Source organism: Leptopilina heterotoma, unplaced genomic scaffold (assembly GCF_015476425.1).
Source record: "Leptopilina heterotoma isolate Lh14 unplaced genomic scaffold, ASM1547642v1 Lhet_3, whole genome shotgun sequence".
In the NCBI taxonomy this organism is placed as follows: Eukaryota; Metazoa; Arthropoda; class Insecta; order Hymenoptera; family Figitidae; genus Leptopilina; species Leptopilina heterotoma.
The window spans coordinates 72,496-89,133 of NW_025111003.1; the positions used below are offsets into that span (position 1 = coordinate 72,496).

General features: G+C 28.7%; 1 protein-coding gene across 1 annotated transcript in view; it reads left to right on the plus strand.

The window, feature by feature from the left end:
* LOC122504487 overlaps positions 1-16,414 on the plus strand; it is a 35,502-nt gene extending 19,088 nt beyond the window's left edge. The window contains exons 4-10 of the mRNA XM_043615621.1: positions 707-943; positions 2,136-2,315; positions 2,370-4,607; positions 11,733-11,873; positions 12,868-13,005; positions 14,332-14,469; positions 16,033-16,414. Of these exons, the coding sequence (XP_043471556.1) occupies positions 707-943; positions 2,136-2,315; positions 2,370-4,607; positions 11,733-11,873; positions 12,868-13,005; positions 14,332-14,469; positions 16,033-16,247 (3,287 nt within the window). The 3' untranslated portion in view covers positions 16,248-16,414. The remainder of the gene's footprint in view (positions 1-706; positions 944-2,135; positions 2,316-2,369; positions 4,608-11,732; positions 11,874-12,867; positions 13,006-14,331; positions 14,470-16,032) is intronic.
* The last annotated feature ends 224 nt before the right edge of the window (positions 16,415-16,638 follow it).

Below are 16,638 nucleotides of genomic sequence, written 5' to 3' on the forward strand. Positions count from 1 at the left end.
CGACTAGTGGGGCAGAACTTTAACTGAACATCTCCGCCAATCAGAAAGATTCAACTTCTATTACAGTTTCTGTATAATTCACTGTTTTAGCGTAAGACCTTACGTCAGGACACATATATTCGTTTTTATAGTCTTGAACTCACCGGCATCCCGAGCACTGAGTAACAAATGTCAGGCAAATCAAATCGATTTTAAAAATTATGTAAATCTGACTTCAGAATCGTAAAGAGCGACTCTAAATACCTATAGATATTTATCATATACGCAAATTGAACAAAGAATTGCAAAGAATACAATTATTGCACAAAAAATTTTATCAGATTTTATATGCGTTTTTCTCGAAACAAGATTTTTCAAACTGGTGGGCATCGTAGCGTCTAAACTATTCAATTAATCAACTTCGGGTTTGCGGTTAATTTAAGGTAACTAAATTCTTCTGGGGTTATACCTATAATATGATAAAATTGTTAATAATAGAGATTTTTACAAGAGATCAAATATGGAAAAATAATGTGTCCGCCATTTTGTTAACTTTTTAACTATTTTATAGATATAACCTATTCTTTAGGGCGTCATCTTTATAAAAAATTTTGAGTTTTTGTTTTAGACTAAAACTTGCGCAGTGTAGAATGCCCACCGTTTTCTCTATTTAAAAAACATTATTTTCTAGACTACCTCAATAATAATTCTACCATGTTTCTTTTAGACTCAATAAATTCGTCAATTTCTCTAAGAAAGGCAGTAATAAAATTGGAAAGGTTGTCAGTTCCACAAACGGATTTAAATGATACCAGTGCAGCTCACAGTGGTGCAACTGAAATTTTAGACCTGATCGGGGATAGTTGGGTGAATGACTCCATTGGTTCCGCTGGATGCAATGGAAATATTTTCCATTCCACACATCTTAACGGATCCAAGAAATCTTTTTCGACTTATGAGTGCGGTAAGCATGAATGGAATAAAATAAATCTGATTTGTTTATGTTGGTGTCTACTTTTAGTCTATTGTCTATATAAACTGTATCAAATTATCAAAGCAGCTAAAGGCAATTAAAGAACAAATTACTATTATTTTTGAATTACAAATGAAAAATTCAACTTTATTTGCAATTAGTGACATATATTAAATATCATTAAACTCTTTGGTTTGTAGGGGAGAGTGGGACAAACTGGCCATACTAACGGTTTTTCGACTCTTGTGACTAAGTGAACCAACCGATTTAATTTTTCATTTTCTTGTTTGAAAAATCATTCAATTGCGCAACTTTTTCCCAGAGATACCTATACTTTTTCTTTTATTGTTCAGTTGCTGTGTTAACTTTAAAAAATCTTGCAAACTGGACGGTTTACCCCACCCTCTGGGGTAAACCGTCCAGTTGGATTTTTTATATCCATAATATTGTATTTACATAATCTACAATAACAAGAAATTAAAGACTCATGTGAACAATCAATGGTTGTAGTAACATAAATTATAATACAGGATTGAATTTTAATTAAATAAATATTTTCTTTAATAACAAAACAAAAATCTTTGTTATTATCAGGAAAACAATATTAAAGGGTCCAATTCTCATTGGAAGATAATTATTTTTCATTATAAGCAAATATTTTAATAAAAGAAACATAAATTATGCTGAGAAGTGTACCTTCGAAACCTAAGGCAAAATGTTTGTAAATATTACACGATTTCCTCAGAATGTCCTTAAGAATAAATTCGCAAAAGTGTATAACGGAACTAGAAAAAATGTTTTGCTTCCAGCATTTCAAAACACCTAACTCTAAACCAATGAGTATAATGATATCTATTAGATATATTAGATATTTTTCATAAAATTTTCTAGTAAATTCAATTACAATTCAATTACAATTCAATTCGTCAATTCAATTTAAAGAAATAATATTCTACTTTTCATTTCAGTAGTCGTCCAAAAACACTGCAAAAAAATTCAATTTACGATTTACTTTTATATAATTACTCATTTAATTTAAAACTTCTAATGATTTTTGTCTTATTTGATTGCAAATATAATTAAGATACCAATCAAATAGTTCGCCATTAAATTAATTTATATAAACAGAGTTATTTTTCAAAACTTTATTTTTATTAAATAAACTTTAATTTTATTAATTTAGAAAATGAGGAAGCTGATTCAACTCCACCACGAAAATTAAATCCATCAGAAACTTTAATTATCAACAACAACGACGAAAAAATAGAACCGGTTTGTTTTTCCAAGGAGAAAAATCCTTCGCACGGTGGAAGAGCCACTACAGTATCTAAAAGGGAAGAAAACTTTCTATTAAGAATTGATGGTGATAGTCAACAAGAAAATAAATCGAAGGAATTATATACTCACCTATCATAAGACATTAATAATGATTCTTTAATTTATCCTGAGAAGAAATCTTTGAAAGACAGTAGATGCATCGTAGTACCTGAAAATCAAATAAAAGTTGTGATAGAAAATGATGCCGATAGTCAATTAGATCTTGCATTTGTCGAAAATTCTATCCTTTCATCAAATCAGTCTATTATCACCACTGCATCTGTAAAAAAAGAAAAAATTATATTGAGGAAGGATGACGACAGTCTGGTTCATGATAAAATAGCAAAAATAGAGTCTATTTCTCCACACAAAGTAGAACAGGTTAAATTGAGTACTGCAGATTCGGTGGTCGATTCTGTTAAACAATCCTGTTTCGACGAAAGTACAGTTCCTATAGCATCTGAAAAGGGAGAAAAACTTCTAATCAAATTAGATCTCGAGAATCAATCAATTACAAAAGTAAATTCTGCAAATTGTTTCGACAACCAACCCTCTTCACGTGACAGTAAATCCGACGTTGTTTCGCAAAATAATGTATTTATCACCGTACCTGATTATCAATTGCAAGCTTCTAGTAACAATGACACCAGGCAAGATCAACTCGAAATTTTTCCTCATCAGTCAGAACAGGAAACACTTATAAATGAAAATTCTTTATCATATTCTGATGAACAGCCGATTCCACATGATTGCACACCGATTGATTCCACACCCTTCGTCGAGTCTGAAATTGAAATTGAAACATCAGTTATTAATGAAGTCAATAATAATATAATTCTCGAAGTTAATAATTCTGACAAACCTATAAACATTGACAGTTGTGAAATTATATTTGTCGACACAATTTTACCAGGACAACAATTTCAAGAAGAAGATAATACAGTTCAATCTGTTAAGCCAAAAATTATTAATGAAATTATAATTCCACCCAGTGAAAGAATTTCATTAATTTCTGCAAATGACGAGAATAGTGCGTTAAATACGGTTCCGGAGAATGAGAATGCTGATGAAGATCACGATGATTATGAATATGACGAAGATGATGAAGATGATGAAGATGATCTGTGTGATAAGGATTACCTGCCTATGGATGATGACCAATCTGAAGAAGATTCAGACGATGATGAAGATGAAAACCTTAATGAAAAATCCGAATGCACCTTAAACGCAACTCAAGAATCTACGATAAATGTGTCTACTTTTTCTTCCTTGTACGCAGGCCCTGGAAAGTCAGGAATACCGGCTGCTGGTTTGGAAGTACTTTCGTCAAAAGGAAAAACTGGAAAATCAAAAGTACACTTTTGTTACTATTGCCATACAATGCAGCTTTCCATTGCCCGTCATTTGGAAAGACGGCATGCAGATGAACCCCTGGTGAAGGAATTTATGTCTTTAAAAAAGAAAAGCAACGAAAGAAAAAAAAAAATTAGTGTTATCAGAAAAAAAGGAGACTTTTTACACAATACGAGCAATGATCACAATAAAGGTTTTATAATAACTGTTCGAAGATTACAGGTTGGTCGAGAGAAAGCAGCTGAGGAGATAATAAATTGTCCGAAATGTTACGGCTTCTATACAAACAATAATATTCGTCATCATTATGCAATATGTAGTGAATCAAGTTCAGCCAGTACGAGGTCCATATTGCAAAATGCAGCACGCAAGATCGGTCGTGTTCATATTGACGCTAGTTATAAAATGAGGCATCAAATACTTCCTGTTTTAAGAAACAACGACGAAATTACTAACATCATCAGGTACGATAGGCTCATTATACTTTACGGCAATTTTCTTTCAATAAAACATAAAAAAGATCAGCAGGATAACCTGATTCGTGCTCAACTTAGATTGCTTGGTAGGTTGGTTTCCGCATTAAAAGGAATTGATAATAAAATTGAAGATCTAGCTGCAGCATTCCATCCGACATTGTTTAATAAAGTGTTAGAAGCAGTAAATGTTGTCGCACAGTTTAATGAACGGAATCAAAAATATGGATCACCAAGCACAGCTTCTAAATCATTAGAAGCTTGCGAACTACTAAGAAATTATTCAACACTTTGTGGAGCAAAGAGACCTGAAACTCTTAGAGGAACGACACTAAGAAAGCACCTAGCAACAACTTGTTCAGAAAAATATTCGGAAAAGCAAATTTCTCGAGTAGCGCAATTCATGGGACACGATTTGAAAATTCACAAGAATATTTATCAGCAACCAACAGCTGCAACAGATATCATCGAGATGTCAGATGTATTAAAAACTACTCAAAATCCTAACAAAGGTTCGTATTTTACTTACTTATGCCCAACATTTATTTTCACTAGGACTTTTACTTCACTTTACTTTAAACTATCTCTTCACTTTCACTCTTACTGACACTATCACCCCTTCTAGCAAAAATTGATAAAAGACGATTGAAAACAATAGGAAAAAATTTCTATTGTCATCAATCGCGTTCTTGCAATTGAGGCGATTTACTTTTTTAATCGTTCTCAATCGTGTTCAATTAATTGCACACAGAATAAAAGTACGTTAAATTTTTATTGACTTGGTGCTTAACTTTTGGATAGGATATAAAGTGATATAAAAATTTTAACATTTTAAGTAGATAATATTTGGGTGATTTTTTTAAAGTGCTACTTTTAAACATCAATTTATTTTTTTTCAATTGTATAATTTTTCTATTAAAACAGGGCTCGAACTAGGTCTTTAAATACCGTAACAGTCCGTAACTTTGCTTGAAGTCCGTAAAAGTCCGTTTTTTTGAAAAAAGGTCCGTAATTTCCTTAAAAGAGAATAAAAAGTTCGTAAATTGTACGATATAATTTGGATAATTTTAGAGAAATTACAAATGATTACAGAAATTCAATTATTTTCAAAAGTAATAAAATTCTTCGCAGAAATTCAATTATTTTTAAAAATTTTCCTCAATTCAATGATTTTTAATATCTACTGTTTTCATAAAATTTTCCAAAAGAATTGAATTAAAAAAAATTAATAAAATTCTAGACAAACTTTTAATTATTTTCAAAAAATAATAGAAATTTCACAGGAATTTCATTTTTTACAAATTTTTTTATAAATTTCTTCGCAATCATTTAATTATTTATAAAAATAATAACATTCTTTTTAGAAATTTAATTATTTTCATAAATAATGAAACTCATTGCAGAATTTCAATTATTTTTAATACAATTTTAATCGAATTCCTCGAACAAAATTTAAAAATTTCATTAAAATTCATCAAAACAATTCAGTTACACTGAGAAAACGTTATACTATATTTAAATAGAAAAATAATTTTAAGTGATTTTATTTAATTAGAATTAGTTTGTAAGCTTAATTCCAATATATAAAAAATATTTACTGCTTTGATTATTCAAAAATAATATTTGTTTGAATAATTATATTTAATTCAAACATATTTTCTGCTGTGATTTAAACAAAAATTATGTTAAAAAATTTTATGTTTGATTCAAACTTAAAAATTGATTATAAAAAATTTAAAATCACCCACAACTTATGTTTGAATTAAATATATTATTTCTTTAAATGAACCAAAAAATATGTTTGAATTGAACTTAAGTATTTGACTGTAGAGAAAAAGTATTTTAAGTTTAATTTAAAAAAAAATTTTAATCAAATACATCGTTTTCTCAGTGCATTTAAAAATGTATACATAAAATTCTTTATGAAAATTCAATTTTAAGAAACATGCATTTATTCAATAAATTGTTTTTTTTTGTGGTTATATAATTGAATTCTAGTAGAATTTTCTCATAAACATTAATTTAAAAATGGATTTCAGTTAAAATTTTATATTATAATTGAATTTTAAAAGCATTAGAGCGTAAATTTTTAGAAATAATTAAATTTTGAAAAGGTTTCAAATTAGAGTCTGAAAATTTAAATTTTTCATATTTTTAGCTAATAATTCTGTTGAATTAATTTTTTTGAGAAACTTTAATTTCTGATTTTTTTTTAAAATTATTTAAAGTTTTTATTGTTTAATATATATTTAATTGAAGAAGTTACGAATAATTGAAATTTTGTAAAATTGAATTGTAAACAAATGAATTTGAAACTATTAAAGAACTTTTTCAAAATTATTCAAAATAATTGATTTAAAGAAAAGATGCTTAGTTAAAAACACGAAAAAAATTCAATTTTGTAAAAGTTACAAATAAATGCAAAAATTAAATTATTTTCAAGAGTAATAATATTCTTCGCAAAAATTAAATATTGTTGAAAAGTAACAAAATTCTTCTTTGGGAGTCAATTATTTTCACAAATAATAAAAATCATCGTAGAATTTCAATTATTTTTAAAACAATTTAAATCGAATTTCTCGAAAAATGTAATTATTCTTAAAAATCCTATTAAAATTCGTGGAGAGAATTCAATTATTTGAAAATTTGTTAATAACGATTCTTTATGGGAATTGAATTTTAAGAAACATTCAATTATTTATTTTTGTGTTTATAAATAATTGAATTCTATTAGAATTTTCTAATAAAAATTGATTTAAAAATGAATTTCAATTTAAATTTTAGATAATAATTAAATATTGAAAGTAATATAGCGTAAATTATTAAAAATAATTGAATTTTGAAATTAATTTTTTTGAAAAAGTTTAATAGAAATTTTTTTGATATTATTTTAAGTTTTTATTTTTTAATATTTATTTTATTGAAGAATTTACGAATAATTCAAATTTTGTAAAATTGAATATTGTAAACAAATGGAATTGAAAATTGTCAAAGAACAGTTCCGAAAATTATTGAAAATAATCGATTTAAAGAAGAATTTTAGTTAAAAGTTCTTGTAAAAAATAATTGAATCGTAAATAATTTTATCACTCTGTCATCTTTATGGTACTACTACACTTTAGAAGTCTCTTAAAAGACCAAATTTTAAAAAAAATTTCTTAGGTCTTTTATTATAAATATGAAAAAAACTTTTTTGCCTACATTACTACATATATGGAGAATAAAAATAATGGTTTGTTTTTAATTTTTATTTAATATCATAATCTGCAGACACCATCCAGATCGAAACTCCAAAAAGTTAATTGTCCAATTGCGGACAGTTTATCTCAAGATTGACAAATGGGAAACAAAAAATCCAAACTGCTTTTTAAAAAGGAAGGTGTTTCGCATAGAAATCCACCACAGTAATGAAAAATCGACTAAAATAAAAAAAATAGCAGATGTTTCAATAATTTTTTTAAAAATACACTATGTTTTTCAGTATCTTTATAGTCCGCAAAATTTTTTTTTTTAATATTTTGACTATTTTCTGATGAATTCACACACATGACATGCTAACAAACAAAACGACTTATTATTTATTAAAATCGTTTCAGTAGATTTAGAGATAAAGTGTCCGCAATTTGAAAAAACGTTATTTTGAGAAAAAGCGTTTAAACCTTATATGTATCGTTAGAGGCCATTCATAAATTACCTAAAATTTTTTTGCAAATTGAAAGCCCTTCACTTTTTTTATGTCAGGCACTGTTACATACATTAACACTAATATTTTTACTGGTCGTCACAAAAAGCTGGACCCCCACCATCCCCTTAAAGACTAACTTAATTTGTCAATAGCTCTTTATATTTATTGAATAATTTTTGAAAAATTTACTTTTATTTTTCACAATTGGTTATGAATACTTTAGGAGGTGTTTTCTGAAGTCATAAGGAGTTAAAACTTGGGCTGGTTATATTTTTGTCAGTAATTGGTCCGTAAAGTCCATATTTTTAAATACTTTGACTGGTTCGAGCTCTGATTAAAACTACTTTATTTCATACTCAAGAGTAAGATCTTTAAATTACTAAAAATTAATTGTTAAAAATATTAGTTATTCTTCTTTGAAAAAAATTGACTTTGTTGTTCCTTTAGATTAGTTTTATTTAATTCGCGAATTTTTCTATTAAAAAACACACTAATATAGTTTACGTGTAATCCAAAATAAAATTACAATGTTAAAACGCTTCGCGCGAAAGCTCCCTGGTTTCACAGGGTGGAAAGCTGACCGGGATTTTAAAAATTGGAATGGAAATGACCAGGAAAATTTTTTTGAACCGGGAATTTCTTGTGTTCTTTCCATTATTTGTTCTTAAAATTTGTTAAATGTCCTAAAATTATTTTTTTTAATTTTACCAATGTAACTCTAATTTAATTTAAACGTCTTTTTATGACAATCTTTTAGTGTTTTTCTGTAGCTGCTACTACTTAAAAGCGTTTAAAAGTTACAATTAAATTTTCTATTCTTCCGTATATTCAGCAAAATTCTAGGGGGTTAACAGTATATAAAAAATAATATAATTGAAAAGAATTTAATTCAAACGCCTTCATGCTTTTTCATTCTCATTCTTGATCATTTAAAAAATTATGCAATAATTTTGTATTAAAAGAAACTTGTAAATAATTAAATTAATTCTGGTCGTTTATAAGACTAAAGGCAACAATTATTCATTAAAAACTAATAAATTTATGATTATCCTGCTCAGAAACAGGACATCCTAGTATATCCAAAGGTTTATTATCTTGTTTCTATCCCAGGCTATCCCTTTTTTATTCCCCTCAATTTCTTTCTATCTTCCCTTTTTATTCAATCTCTTTTAATAACCCTTACTTTATCGCCTTTTATCCTCTTACTATTCACTTCTTTCCCTTTCTATCCCTATTTAAATCTCAGTCCATTCTTGTCTCCTTTTATTCCTTTGGTTCTATCGGAGCACGAAGAAAAATGCGTTTGCTATTATATGGATAGCTAATTTTTAGCTATTATAGTTAACAATTGCTGTTTTAGCAAAACAAGTTAGCTATTTTAGCTAATCATTAGCTGCATTAGCTAACAATAATTGCTATTCATATAATAGCAATTAAGGTTAGCTAAGGTAGCTAAAAATTAGCTGAAATAGCTAACTATTTTTCTCCGTGAGTCTATCTCTTTTCTATTAAATTTAAAAGAATTCGATTTTTTCTTTTTTCTTAATCTTTTTCAATAACCTTCATTATACCCCATTGAATCTTTTTTCAATCCCCAAAGATAACTTTTTATACCCTTTTCAATGTCACTTCATACTTATCCAGTTTTATATCTCCCTGCTGGAGGTCAAGGGATAGGAATCCTGTCTCCTTGAATATTTGTTTATCTCTGAGATGGAAAGAGTTAAAGTTTATCTCTCTTAATCTATCTTCATTTTTATTACTACTATCGCTTTCTATCTTCTCTTCTTCTCAATCTTCTTGAATAACATTTTTCTTATCTTCTTCAATACTTTTCCTATCTACTTTCTTTCCTTTCTGTCGCTGCTTTAATCTATTTAATCTTTAAACTATAATTAAATAAAAAACTTTAATCCAAGAACACACTGATCCCTGCTTATGACCTTCCTTTATCCCAGGCTTTTCCTTTTTTAATCCTTTCAATCTCTTTTTATCTCATATTTTTTCTCAATCTCTTTTAATAACCCTTATTTCATCCTTCTACTATTTACTTCATTCTCTTTCTATCCTCATTTGAATCTTAGTATTTACTTTTTTCCTTATCTTTGTAAACAACATTTTTATCCCACGTGCACAAAAATGGCGCTTTTAGATAGCTGACGACAGGGAGTAAAGTCACTCATTTGTTTGACCATATGAAAATGGCGTCCATTTTCTCCCATGTGCAAACATAACAGCTAATCCCATGCGTTATTTTTGCCCAAGGGAGAAAACGGCCGCCATTTTCATGCAAGTCGTCTGCTATCTGAAATCGACACTTTTGTGCATTAGGAATAAAAAATATCGTAAGTAACACGGGAATAAAGGCAGCCAATTTGTTTACGATGATTTTTGTGACACCATTGGAGGTCTCGGGGCGCCCTCGACCTCCACTCGTGTTACAAAAATCACCGTAAACAAATGGCTGCCTTTATACCCTTGTTGCTTAATATACTATTGTTTTATACCGATCTATCCTTTTTATCTTTGTACTTCTCTCTTTTTATCCACATTTTAATCTTAGTACACACTCATCACCATTTACACCTTGAGTTTAATCTTAGTCTATCACCTCTCGATTCGATTCAATCTCTTTCCATCACCTACTTTTGCTCAATCTCTTTTAATATTCTTTACTTTATCTCTATTAATTCTTTTACTATTCACTTTCTTCTCTTTTTATCCTAACTTTATATATTCTAATGCCATACTTTTTTCTTTTTATCCCCTCGATTCTATATCCAGTCTATTTCTTTCCAATTCGATTGAAAAAGGCCTTTTCTTCTTTTATCTCAATAATTTTGTTATGACATTTATTATGCACCTTTTAGCCCTTATACTATTCTCTTCTTTTTCTTTCTAATCCCAATTACATATCAGTACATACAATACTTATCACTTTTATTCCTTTTACTCAATTGCAATAGACTGCAGTCTATTTCCTTCCTATACATTGAATTAGCTACATATGTGACGATTTCATGATAAACAAAGAGAAATTAAAACTTTAAAAAGGAGATCAACTGAGAGATAAAGAGTGATAGAGTAAGAGATAAAAAGAGATCAATACAGTCCCAAAATTTAAAAGGTGGTTCAAGAAAAATATCTTCCAAGCTAGCGTGGCTGTGTGACATGTGTATTCGACTTGCGTTCCGAAGGTTCAGGGTTCGAGCCCTCCTGCGTGCGAAATTTTTCAAATTTGGTTTTAAGTGTTATGTGTACAATGTTGGTTAATAATGTGAAATGAAATATAGATTTAAACAATAAATAATAATTTCATAACAAATAAATAAATAACTTGATTTGTTAAAAAATAAAAATAGGTTATAAACAGAAGTACGAAAACTATAAAAATATTTTTATTTAAATAATAAATTCAATTGAAATTGTAATACTTCATAAAGTCTTTAATATTGTTAATAATATTGGTTAATTAATTCTTTATATATTAAAAAGGATAAAAATTTGCAGCAAAGAGAAATAAAAAGAGATAAAAGTACATAGGTATACAAAGAGATCGATAGGGGATATATCATCGGAATATGTTGAGGACATTCTCAGAATATCTTAAGGATATAATAAAAATATCTCTAGAATTCCCTAAGAATATTCCTAGAACGTTCAAAGCCAATTTGAAAAAATATCAACTTTCTTTTACTTATATTTTGAATATATTATAGATATTCAGTGACATTTTTATTAACTTATTCAATTTATAATTGTATCTTAATTTCTAGATTTACTTTATCTAACATGTAAGAAATTATTCTAAATTATTCGATTATTATTATTCCCAAGTTAAAACTTCTTTTTAATATTAAAAATTGAAGCACCAATTAATATCGTATACTTTCTTCTTCATGGTTAATTTGCAAATATTATCAATCCGCAATAATATTATTCCCTTTTTCAGGTCAAAATAAAAAAAGAAGCATCGGAACTTCTGACAGCGACTCGGACGTTTCAATCCAATTGAAACATAAGAAAAAAATTGTACGATTTTCAAACAGTCACGAAGATCCTAAAAACTCAAAACTGCAAAAAAAAATGGAAGGTATGATTTAAAAAGAAAAAAAAAGTATTCAGAATAGAGAAAAAGAATTGGTGGAGACGTTCGGTGAATGCGTTTTCGCGACAAAACCGTATTGGTGGGTTACGGTGAATACATTTTGCTTACCGTGAATACATTTTTTTTAAACTTTCGATTTAAAGATTCCTAAGTAAAGCTGAGAATATTTATAAAGAGCGTAAGTGACCTGAAGTATAAAAATGACGATTGCGAGAAGGAAATAAGAAATTTTGAGAAAAAGCGAAAAATTAAATGTGGCAAACCTTCAACGTATGATGATGAAAAGGAACATTGACGATACCGACAGAAACTTGAGAAATCCAAGTAAATGTATGTGAAACAGTAAATTCCGCCGGTAACGTAAAAGTTCCTTTTAATCATCATACAACAAACATTAATCATTCACATTTATAGTTGATCCTTTTTTGTATTTTCTTTTAAAAAATTGCAAACATAACCTATAATTTTATGCTATTAAGGTCCCTTTCTTTAGATCGCGTCACATTTCATTTTCGTGCCAACAAGATACTAAATTCACACACTGTATTTAACTTTATTAAAGGGTTGATAAAGTTAACAATCTATCCAAATCATTTTTCACTTAAAGCTTCTTTAAATTTCATGTATCGACAGCACAGCCGTCCTAACACAGAAATGGGCTTTTTCAGAAAAATATTTTCAAAATTAATTAAAAGTTTCAAAATTATTAAAGAACTCAGAAAAAATCCGTAGCATGGTGGGATACGAGCCAACGACCTTTCTATTGCCAGTAGACTGCTTTGACTACTGAGCTACATGCACACCGAGATTCTCCGAGTTCATTGATATATGTATATAGTAGCGAATGATAAATTCCTTTCCTATAAATGTATTTAATTTTTTCTTAACTCAGAAACTAAATTTTTTAAATCATTTTTTTGACCATTTTTCATTTCGATTTTTAATATGTAGACAGTAGTAATTGTTTTGATTTCTTCAGGTCGAAATATAGAGGCGAACATCACAACTTCCGAAAGCGATTCGGACTCTTCAATTCAGTCGAGACAGAGCACGAAAACAGTCGATTTTGCAAATACTCTGAAAAAGTCAAATATTTCAAATGTGGTAAATACCAAAGGTACGCAAAAAAAATTGAAACAGTAGATGAATATATGCCAATCAATCCAATATATCAATATCAATCCAATCCACCTGACTTGGATTGATTGATATATTTTCATCTACTGTTTTATATTTTAGACTAAGACAATAATTATTCTCAATTAATCTATTTCACTTTAATTTTTTCAATTAACCCCTACTCAGTCTAGTTAAAAATTGCTCATAGGCCTAAAACGGTCCGAAAATTTTCTAAAAAAGTGTGATCTCATCATGTATATAAGTTTTTTTGGTCGCTGTATTCAAATTTAAGGTTTGCTTTCCATAATTTGGAATGGCAGATAATTTTAAAATTGATGCGTTTCAACCAAAATTCATTTCTCAGGAGTTTTCGAGGTCGCTGATTACCAATCTAATGACAGATTTCCAAAATTCAAAATGGTGGATCCAATATGGTGACCAAATTTTTTAATAGTTGGCGGATATGTTTAAAAATATTTACTCGGGAGTTTTTAAAGTTATGAAATTCGAATTTAATGTGAAATTGTAAGTTGTAATTCTCTTTTTATTTTTTTAATTACAGAACCGTACGCTACACTTCTAATTAGTCATAAACACTGCCATCCATAATTAAATGGACATTGTCATTTAAAAGGGTGTTCATTGCACACCCCTTTTACATTATAGTGTGAAAAGAATTAAACGTAGGAAAACAATAAAAATTATCTCTATTTTTTCCCTAAAATCAGCCCAGATAGCCAAGCGTACTAATGGTCCAAAATATCGATAAATAAATTTAAATCTACATTAAATAATTATTAGAATGTGTTCAAGAAGGTTAAAAAATGTTAATCAGCTTCGGAGAAATTAAGAAAATCATGCAAAATCAGATATACAGAACAAAAAATTTGACTTAATCTCTTCTATTTTGTGTCATATTTTTATAATTTCACCAGCTGTTAGGAAAAAATAGAGATATTTTACTCTTTTTGTTTTGATCGTTTAAAGCTTTTTACATAATTTTTAATTGTTTTAGTCCATTTTGGGTCCGACATTTTATATTTTTTAAAATCTGATTTCATATTCGGATTCAGCTATCCCAAAAACTTTAGTATACCCGTCGATACTGAAATCAAAGTATATTTAGTAATTTTTTTAAATGGCCATATGTGGCCACTGACACAAAGGTTATACGACTTTGTCTTGTCATATATGGGTCAGGGACTGTCAAGGGGTTGAAGTGCTTTAATAGAGATTTAATAGTCTTAAAAATTTATTTTTTTGATCGTCTCTTCATTTTGATTTTTAATATGTGGATCAGCAGTAACAGTTTTGATTTCTTCAGGTCGAGATACAGGGGCGAGCATTAAAACTTCCGAATGCAATTCGGACTCTTCAATTAAGTTGAAGCAGAGCACGAAAATGGTTGATGTTCCAAATACTCTGAAAAAGTCAAAGACTTCGAATGTGGTAAATACCAAAGGTACGCAATTTAACTACATATATTAGATTAATTCATTACACTGCAGATACTTAGAATGCGATCACCTTTTTGATGGGGTTGTCCATATATTGCATCACTAACAACCTGCAGAAAAAGTGTTACTAATACAGTCGAACCTGGATAAGCGAGAGTTCGAGGGACCGGCAATTTTCTCTCGCTCATAGAGGTTTCTCGCTTATCCAGTTTCTCACCTACAGAAGCCTGTATATGTATCAGAGCATATTATAAATTATAAACTCGGCAAAAATATTTTAGAGTTTCCCATTAATTGAATTGTTTGATATTTGTTATTTTGGGGTTTTTGGAGTCGCTGATTATGAATGCGTACTCAGATTTTCAAAATTTGAAGTTTGGGTACGCTGATTACGGATTTGGAGTCAAATTTTTAAAGTTTTAACTAGCGAATCCAACATTGCCGTGGATTTGATTGGTGTGATGTAAAAGTTAAGGGGCACACCTAGTGTGAGTGACTGAAAAAAACGGTGATTTTTAGGAATTTTTTTCAGGGAAATTATTGCATCTAATTTTTTTTAAAGTTTTGTACATGTATATTTGTATAAATAGTGAACATTTTGTAATTTTTTTAAAGAAAAATATCTTTTTTTAAAAAAGTTATTCGCTATCTCCTGAGTGTCCGAAAAAAAGTTCTCCCACTGCTGCAGTGATTGCGGCCTTCTCAGTGACCTAAATCAAAAAAACCAAAAAGATTATTAAACTAGAAGATATTTGCCGTACAATGACCCTCGGATGTCAAAAAATATTGAATTGCAACAAAATGGCGGAGTTTTGAAAAAAGCTTTTAAATTTTGCCAAAAAAATCCGATGGTTTTTGGCATCCCAAAATTTTATTTTTCATCCAATCAAAAAACTGGAGCCTCATTGTACGGCAAATATCTTCTAGTTTAATAATCTTTTTCGTTTTTTTGATTTCAGTCACTCAGAAGGCCGCAATAACTGCAGCAGTGGGAAAACTGTTTTTTTTATATAGCGAATAACTCTTTAAAAAAAGGTATTTTTCTTTGAAAAAATTACAAAATGTTCACTATTTATACAAATATACATGTACAAAACTTTTAAAAAAATTAGATGCAATAATTTCCTTGAAAAAAATTCCTAAAAATCGACGTTTTTTTCAGTCACTCACACTAGGTGTGCCGCTTAAGTTATTTTATTCAACAGATTACAAATATATTTTCTAGTTTTAGTATAGGCTAGAAATACAATCTAACATTTAGCCCAGTCTCCCCTATATTTATTATATTAAAAATCGCATATCAGACTCTGCAATTTAAATTATTTATGAGTCAAATTTGTAGCTGTTGAGATCCTTTTACTGATGATATAAATTATAAATTATTATTATTATTATTATAATTATTATTATAATTCATATAAATTATTTTTTTTAATGAGTTATGAACAAAAAAGCTTAGGTATGGCAATCTGCAAGCCTTTCCCCTGCAAAAAGAATTTACTCTTATTATTTAAGTTCCCACGAAATTAGTATACAGAAAGTTTAATTTAATTTATATCAAATTTTAGATATTGGTGTCAAAAAGAAAAAAACCAGATGGACACAGAGTGAAATTGATACAGTATTAAATGCCTTTCACAGAAATATTGAGGAACAAAGCCTACCATCCGCATCACAAATATCGAAAATAAAGGAGGAGAATGCGTGCCTCTGTAACAGGACCACTGCAACTATTAAATCTTGGATTCACCATTACATAAAAACAAACAAAACTAGTCACTGAAAGAATCATTTTTATACAAAGACTAATCTTTTCATTTGTGTCTGGCCGGTAGTACACATCACATAATTTTATTTGCATTCTTATTTTAACTTTTAAAATTATCGATATAAAACATAAATAAGTTATTTCAGTCTTGGCTCACGAAATTATAATCTAAAATTTTGTTCACGAGTCATTCTTATTGTCCAGAAAATGTCAAAGACATGAGCCATTAGGCACACTCTCACTTTATTTCTGAAGTTAAGTTCACAAAAAATATTTTTTGATTATGAAAATATATATACATAGACTTGATGATACGAGTTTATGGTTCTACGGTTGTTATTTGAAGTATTTGGTGCAGAATAGTATAAATTAATATTAAGATTTTTTAGCAATCATTTTGCTCAAC